This window comes from Sycon ciliatum, chromosome 11 (assembly GCF_964019385.1).
Source record: "Sycon ciliatum chromosome 11, ocSycCili1.1, whole genome shotgun sequence".
Lineage (NCBI taxonomy): Eukaryota > Metazoa > Porifera > Calcarea > Leucosolenida > Sycettidae > Sycon > Sycon ciliatum.
In genome coordinates, this window is record NC_088653.1 from 11,582,420 (window position 1) to 11,591,248 (window position 8,829).

The 8,829-nt window shown below is 47.5% G+C and overlaps 1 protein-coding gene across 1 annotated transcript in view; it reads left to right on the top strand.

The window, feature by feature from the left end:
• The window catches only part of LOC135827367 (uncharacterized), a 143,564-nt gene extending 138,849 nt beyond the window's left edge, over positions 1-4,715 (top strand). Inside the window, exon 6 of the mRNA XM_065339874.1 lies at positions 4,204-4,715. Coding sequence (XP_065195946.1) covers positions 4,204-4,341 — 138 coding nt within the window. The 3' untranslated portion in view covers positions 4,342-4,715. The remainder of the gene's footprint in view (positions 1-4,203) is intronic.
• The last annotated feature ends 4,114 nt before the right edge of the window (positions 4,716-8,829 follow it).

Consider the following 8,829-nt stretch of genomic DNA (forward strand, 5'->3'; position numbering starts at 1 on the left):
CGACGGAAAAGAATTGCTCCCGGCACCGAGACCTCGTTGTCCGAGATGCTGGAGTCAAGCCACGTTTCAGTAACTGCCAGAAGATCCAGGGCATGTTGGTCTATTTACTTAGCAATAATGTGTGTTTTGTGTCTAAGCTGCAAATATTTATGTGGCCAACCTTTATGTGGGTATATGAACAGCTTACGGGGGCCGACGGTTGAAGAGGAGACGATGGTGTAAAGGCTGGAGCATGCGGGTTCAAGGGGAGTGGGTCAGTGGTTTGAGCCATTATGCTTTAACGGGTTTGAGAGCCCAGGCCTCTGTACCAAATCGCCACTCTCTTACAGTACGGCCAACTTCATCAGGCCAGAACGATTCTTCCGCTACCTTCTTGGCGTCCGTGACCAAGACTGTAATACGAGCAGAGGATGTTCTAAAGTGGACGGAGGTGTACACGACGCTTTGTACTACAGATACGCCTTGTGCCTTGCAATGTTCAGCTATTGAATCCGCATCGCAGCCCCCCCCCCAAAAAACCCCCAGCACGAACCGTGCCTTGCGCATGCTCGTTAGTATGCAAAATGGACGGTCAGGCACGTGATCACTGCATGCAGGATGTACAGTACATCATACTAGATCTACATGACTGTCCGGGTGTTTCTGCATGTACATGTACATGTACGTGCGTCCATGGATGCGCGCTTGTTCTCTGGCAGGTCAAAATTGACAGAATACCCTCAAAACTCTTCTGAAGGTCAATGGATCTGGCAAAAGATCGATAGAATTCCCCTAAAATTCCAAAATTTTCTCAACGATAGTATTCCCAAATTATTCCGGGAATAATCCGCGCACCCCTACACATTGCCCTCGAAAAATCGCAAATCCGAAGTACAAGCGTGCTGCCCGTTCTAGCACCAGCCGCTGTGCAAACACGTATGTTATGTTCTGCAAAAGTCAGCAGCGTCGCATGCACCATGTACACGGCCGGCCTGGACAGTCGCGAAGTAATATTTTTGGTTGTTTTTAGAGAGAGAAGAAGATCCTTTTTTATTCGGTGGGATTGAAAGATCTGCCAGTGGACCGGAGAGCTACAACACTGGAAGCAGAAGAAAGGGCTTGCGGAATCTTCTCTGTCTTCGTGGCAACAGGACTTTAGTTTGCGAGAGACTTTCGTCCTGTCGTCGCGGACGCAATTCTTGCTGCTGGCTACAAAAAACTCGGAGGACGAAACGATCGTAAATCGTTGGGTGAAGCGGGTCGTGTCGGTGAACAGCTGTAGAATATTTAGCCGCCGTGGAGCAGCAGTCCAAATACTTTTCTAGTTCGGAGAATGAAGCGTTCCCTTTCCATTGACAAGCGCGGCTTTCGCGGGTGTAAAGCATTTTCGCATCAGCTTGCAGTGGATCGTCATGAGCCAGAGGTACTACAAGCAGGTAGGTGTCGTTGTGGAAAGAATATAATTATGTTGTAGCTGACAAGTGACATACATGTAGTGCCTCTTGACCATGCTGATCGCCATTATTTTTAACACCGTAGATCTTGGAAATTTTTAGTTCTAGACCCAGTGATCGCCGCCAGCTCAGCTCCGTTTCTGTCAAGTTTTCAGTGAATGCGTCCGTGAGGAATCCATCGTCTGGTTGTCTCTACCCGTGACTCCAACTGCCTATCGTAATGGATAGCCGCCTGGAGTCTTGGGTAATAACTAACTGCTAGTACTAGGCATCTACGCTGTATGCTCCTCCTTGCAATGAAAGTAATTTGTTGCGATGTTTTGTACAAGTCCGAAGATCCTTGAATTTTTTATTGCTTTTTTCAATGAATTGGGCGGACCATCCTGGACGAAAAGTGTACGACCATGGTCGTAGTGGTCGTACCGTGTGTGATGCCCTTGATCAAAGACAGCTGGCCACAATATTCAAATAGGGCTTTCAAATGCAAGATCATAACGTGAAGCAACTTGGAAGAATGAGTATGTAAGCGAAGTGTATCGGGGTAATGCGCACCGGACAATAATGCGGGTTCGAATCCTTGGTTATGTCTTGAAAAAATATATAAAAATACATAACATCTTTATACACAACATCTATACATAACATCTCTATGCTTTGTTGCCTAGGTCAGCAAGGTGGTAGACGGTGTCGTATTACCCTCGAATGCAAAGAGAAAGTTTATATAACCCAATAAATTCTGCAATCACTTTGCCTTACTCATATTCAAACTGATTGAAACGTTTGTGCAAAACAATGATGTAACCAATCAATGGAAAAAAACATTTCCATCAGTTCCAATAACATGCATGATGAGCTAGGCAAAAAAGCATAGTGTATGGCCCTGAGCTTCCAAGCTCTCTCGTTAATAATTCTTTTTTCAAACGGGTCCAAGTAACCCGCCTCCACCTCCCCCCCCCCCCCCACCCCCCCCCCCCCTTCAGTTTCGCTGACCTGCCTGAACCGGCACTGGAGCTGATACTGCTCAAAGCCATAACCAACTTAATTGAAGACCAACCCATCTCAGATGCTAAGTACAGTAAAACCTGTAACTAAAGACCACCGTGACTAGCGACCAGCCTGGTACTAAAGACCACTTCGCCAGGCACGGAAGGTCTCACATTCATACATGGTTGGGTGGTGCAAACCTGTAACTAAGGACCACCTGCCACTAAAGACCACTTTCTCTGGCCCCAAGGGGTGGTTGTTAGCGACAGGTTTCACTGTAGAATGCATCATTCCCTATGAATTCTTCATCCATTAGGATGCGGAACTCTCTGCCAGTGCCGGTGTTGCCTTTACTAACTAACGGAGCATCTCATAAGTTCGCATTTTATTTGCAAACGTAACGCATTTCGAATAGACTTTACCCCCCTACCTCCCCCCCCCCTCCTCTATTTGAAGGTCTTATCGCGCATTTTCTGTGTAGATCTACTGTACCTGTGTCCATGCCTCATGCTATGGTATGTACATGTGTACAGCATTGGGTATGTACATGGATATGAATGTTTTGCTAGTGAAGTACTGTAGTGCATCCAGAAGTTACATTCATTACTGAAAAACATCTTCAGATATCGTCAGATGTGACGTTAGACGTCCGTGATGATTTGTTGGCTTTCACTTGGCGTCTACTTTCACCTATCTTTGTCACTACCCCAGTACCATTTGTGAAGTGTAAGCTAGCGCAAACTATTCATGTGTACCTCTCCTTCTCAGTGTGAATGATTTAGCACTTGTGATAGTTGTGTCTGGTAGGGTTCAGAACACCTCCATTCTGCACTATTCCCTTTTGTGTTGATATTTCACATATATGAGTTAGTTGAGTGTTTACACCTCAGTGCGCCAATATCTTTTCTATAAAATAGCATTATTCAGCTAAACCCTTTCATTCAACACTGCTTCTCCTCTGATGAGTTCCCCGTTATTATCTCTATGGAACGAAACAAGACTTGTCAGGAGTACTACTACTTGCTTTCGTGGAGTGTGGCTGAGGAACTGTTCGTGCTGTGATCTGCAAGCGTCGTGTGGTCTTGTCCGGTCAAATGAACAACCTATTACTATTCATTACTGAGAACAAGAACAGTCAATGACGTGTAGTCATCAATGGTCATGTACACATATAAACGTACATGTAGTTCCTCCAATTCCCCCCTCCATAACAGCTGTGCATGTTCAGTGTACAATGTCAATGTACTGCTGTATAAAAAAGCAGGCCAGGTACACGGTTTGATCAGGCTGGTGTGACATTTGACACCTCTGAGTAGCCTGCATGCATGCATACAGTGCAAGGGTTAGCTGATCTGCAAAGACAGGTAGATCCACACCTAAACCATGTAAACACAGTCATCTGAAGCGATCTAGCACATGCACAGCACAGTGTTGTACACTTCCAGAAAATGTGCGAACTGTCATTTTTCTATTCGAAACGAGCGCTCCCCCCACCCCCGTTTCGAAATGCCTTACGTTAGGAAAAAAATGCGAACTTATGAGATATGTGTGTGTTTGTGTATGTATACACACACATAATTTATGTGTGTGTATGTATGTGTGTGTGTGTGTGTGTGTGTGTGTGTGCGCGCACGCGCTTGTGTGTATGTGTGCGCATGCACATGCGCGCACATGCGTGTATGTGTGCATGTGTATGAATCTGCATGTGTATGCATGTATGTGTATGTGTGTGTGTGTGTGTGTTTGTGTGTACATGGTTTGTATTCGTTAACGATGCTACTTCCAGTATGGTAGTACACCACTCCACTTTGCAGCATACGGAGGTCATGTGTCCGTAATAGAATGTCTGTTGAATGCTGGACATCCATTGGAAGCGAAAGATGAGGTAAGTCAGGATATCCCTGGTGCATGCTTTTTTGTGTAGGAGCAGAAAGAAGGATTACCGTACTTTCGCGATTAGAGCCCTCTCTTGAATAGTGCTCTATGTTGAAGAGTGCCCCAGTCTCTATGAGCATGTGAACAAAATATATAGCCCTCCCTTGGATTGTGCCCCCCCCCCCTCCCCCGGCTTGTAACCAAGCGCATGTGCTCGTTTTGTGTTCCAGGCCATGTGATAAGGGTCGTACTGACGTAATGTCCTGACACTTCCCAGACTTGCCATTTTGCCTCACATGTCGCTGAAAGGCAACATTTTTTTAATTCTCGACCGAACGATATGAACGAACAAAATTTTCCTGGAAACTGCACACAAACCTTGCACCTAACCACATCACACATGCGCGATCATCTTTGCATCTCTCATACTCCCTGTCGAAAGGTCCTTGTCGCGCTCAGCAGCTCACTTGTCCAAATGGTGGCACGCACAGCGCGGAGCTTCGTGCCATGAGGAGGGCCCATCGTGGCCACCTTTTGTCTTCCAAATCCTTAAGGACTAGAACTGATCTCAGAAAATGCAAAATCGTCATTCTTGCACATACTTCTCCCACTATAAGTTGAATAACTCCACTAATAACTTGTAGGTCGATTTTCACAATCTCGGACTTTCTGTTAGGCTCTATCCATAAGTAATACATTTCCTGTAGACATGACAAGCATCAACGTAAATGTACAGTGAGCGAAGCATGCGTACGCATCATGTCAATTGCTAGCGAAATACACATCACAATGCAATTCCCTCAAATTTTATCGTAGAGCACTGGGATTTTGCAAAGACCTCTGGATGCCGGTAGCATGATTTGGTCATAGCACCTGGCTGGCTAGGGACGCGCAAAATTGGGCAAATCCCCAGCTGAAGTGCATTTTACAAAGCTCATAATACAGCTTGAGATATAGCCTGACTCCAGGACCTTGGGTCGCGTTCGTTCGGGTTTCTTCAAGACGACAGCTGAGAGTTTTCTGTTGGCGATAGATCTCAGTAGTATGTATAAAGCCGGTTCTGTGAGAGGTACATGGTTCAGCCCGAAAAGCGGGGTACTATTGATAGTACCCCATTTTTGGGGTAAAACCCGGGCGCCCGTTTTTACGTAAAAATGATTTTTCGGGTGAAGGGTGGATTGTACCCCACTTGCCCGGATGGGAGTGGGTATAAGAAGTAGATGCATTGTTGGATAATGTTTCATTATGGAGATGATGATGTGGGGTGAAGATGGATTTTGAATTTGAGATCTTACGTGCCTATGTACGTGAAAAGAGCCTTTGTGAAGAAGAAGAACAAAAGAAGGAGAAAAAGAAGAAGAGCAAGAAGGGGAGGAAGACAGTGTCATCATCTCGATAATGTTGTTCATGAAGAATGATACGTATGTTCTTCTTGTGGACTTGTCATGGATGTGGTTTACTTACCTGAAGTTGATGTGCACTCAGGTAGAATAAGGACACTTTTCTGGTGCCGCTGTACTTCAAGATCAGCGCTGCAACTCGCCATGGTGATAATGTGGCTGACGTCATGTTACCAAGGAAAACATGGCGTTTGGCCGGGTTCGCCGCACTCGAGCCCTCAGCTTTTTTTCACAATCTTGTTTTGAAAAATACTTCTAGTCTTTTGCAGCACTTTTGGAGGAGAGTCACATCGGGATCTGTACGAGTATCTTTGTCATGGCCATTGTCTTGTGTCGTTTTGAGCTACGTGACATTGAACGTGACTCTCTACTTTACATTGAATGTGTCTCTCAACGTGGCATTCGTGCGTGGTGCTCAACTTCAATGTGGGAGGCGTGCGCGTGGCATCACCATGGCAGTTGTATGTGGCGCTCAACCTGGGCGACATTCGACATTCGTACGATGTCGCACTCGAAGTGTCTTGCTAGAGTTTGCCTGACTATATATCTCGATCTGTTCTGTATGTGGATTATTCCTGTTTGCTCGTACTGTTTTACCCTCCCACCTTCCATCTCTCTTTACAAATTTACTTTGATAAAGTGAATAAATCATGGGGTGTTGCCCACGCTCATTTCCAACTACTCTTTTAGAAGCTTGGCTCCGCCAACATTCTGCTCTTTCAGTGTCTGCCGGCCGACCCTGAATCCTCTCTTGTACATACTTGGCTCCGCCAGCATTCTGCTTCCGCCGTGTCTACGCATTTCTCTCCGTAGCCTCTCACTCCGATGGCCGGCACTCCCCCGTACCGCAAGTTTCTGCATGTTGTAGTTAATGTGTGTGTTTTTTTTTTGAAAAGTGAGGCACGCTTTTTTCGGGCTCTCTTTTTATACCCTTTATTGCAGCCCAGCCGGCATCAGGCCGGACTGGAAGTAGACTAGATCAGTGATTAGAAGTAGAGTAGTGTCGGAAACTTGCCATGCCCGCAGCTACCATGAGAACTAACTATCGTGTATCAGCCTTGACTGAATCTGAGACGAAAATGTTGGGCTCCCTGCCTAGTCTCGAGTCGGATGTATCGGCAGTGCTAAAAAGTCTGGACGCACTTGTCTCCGAGGCCGCCTGTCGCGAGGATCGCCTGAACAATAGGTTCGATGAGCTATCCAGACAAGTATCTAAGCTGAAGGAGGAGGTAGCTTCTCTCAAAGAATCCGCCATTGCCGCTACGAAAGCTCCTCAGCATTGCCAGCCAGGACGTTCTACGAACCGTGATCGTACCCGTACTGACCCCCGCACAGCCTGCAGGCCGTGTAGCAGGAGTTCGAGCACGAGTAGATCTACCAGCGCGCTGAACCAAGGTCCAGCATCCGATGCGCTACGTGCTGAATTTGAAAATGATGCTCGCCCAGCAGCCAGTCCTGGCCACAATGTGGACAGCGTGAGCGAGAGTGACGCGAATGACGGTTTTCAGCAGCCACGGAGACGAAAGCGCAACAAGAGCACAAAGGTGTTGCAGCCTATCTCCGACGATCCATGGAAACTCATTGCAGATGAGCCCCACAGAGCAAAGAGAGCTGTCGTGTATGTTGGTAATCTCAGCAGGGAGACAACTGAAGACCGGTTACGCCAATTTGTTGATTTGCGTAGCAGGGCCGTCAACTCCGACACACCAGTAGTGCTCCATACCTCTAGCATGCATGTCAATGATAGCGGCTGCATATCTGCAACAGCGATGGTGATGCCAGCTCCCTGCATATCCTGCTGGCTGCCAACTTCTGGCCAAGGCCACTTTACTGCAGGAGGTGGACCTTCCACACATCCGACAGTCACAAAATGGCGCCAGGGTCAGCTCAGCCTGGCTGCGCACCAACTTTGCCGACCAATGATAAAGAATAATGGCAGCACTGGGCGACCCTAGGTGTAAACTACTTCTAACTAATGCATTTGGCCTGATGTGTAAGCTTGGTGAATTCCAGCACGTAGTCACCACACACCTCCCAGACATTGCCATTGTCATGGAGACGAAGTTTACGGCAGAGAAATGTACGATTGTGGATGCCATGCAGCCGGGCAACCAACCATCCATCCGTCGTGACCGTACATGACAGGGTGAAGACGTAGCTGTGTGGTTGCGGTCCGGTCTGGCCTACAGACATCTGGAGCAGGTGAGCTGCGGTGACCTGGAGGTAATATGGATTACTGTGCAACTACAATCAGGCAACAACGTAGTGGTGTCTGCCGCTTACCGGCCAGGATCGTGTTCTGACAGCGACATCTCCATGATTGAGTATATTGATAGCACAATTGACAGAGTGCGGCAGCAAGGATCTAACATCATTATTGGCGGCGATTTCAATGTGCACAACCGAGCTTGGCTCCACAGCACCAGGACGAGCGTTGCTGGTGAAGCTGCAGAGGACATGTGCACACTGCCTGGTCTCACCCAACATGTACTGGAACCCACCCGCGATGGTAACACGTTGGACCTGGTCATGACGGACTTCCAAGACCCCGTCCACATTCAGGTAAAAAAAAAGTAAATTATCGTATCCGTTCCCGAAAGGAACTCACGACGGCCACTAACACCTGATAAACCCTAGCGGCAGACCTGGACCACATTCAGGTACTGCCCCCAATTGGCAAGTCTGACCTTGCTGTCATCATAGCTACATGTAGTTCTCAGCTGCAGAGAGAGAAGAGCACGCGGAGAACCGTCTGGCGCTACAAGAAAGCAGACTGGCCTCGCCTACAGCACTTCTACTGAACCACAGATTGGGACGCACTGCACTCACCTGATGTTGATGAATACACCCGGGCGGTGACTAGCCACATTCTTCTGGGTATGCAGAAGTTCATACCATCTCGGAGACTTGTAGCACGCCCATCTGATAAACCATGGTGGACACCGGAATGCTCTGACGCTGTCAAAGAGAAGCAAAGAGCTTGGCGGCATTGGCACTCACAACCTTGTGTTGCTAATCAGAGCACATACAAGATAGCCTGCACAAATACCCGCCTCCGCATTTTTGCTGCAAAGTCAATCCACCGTCAGCGTCTTCGAGCTCGACTACAAGCAGGTTGTGGAAAGGATAAAGAGTGG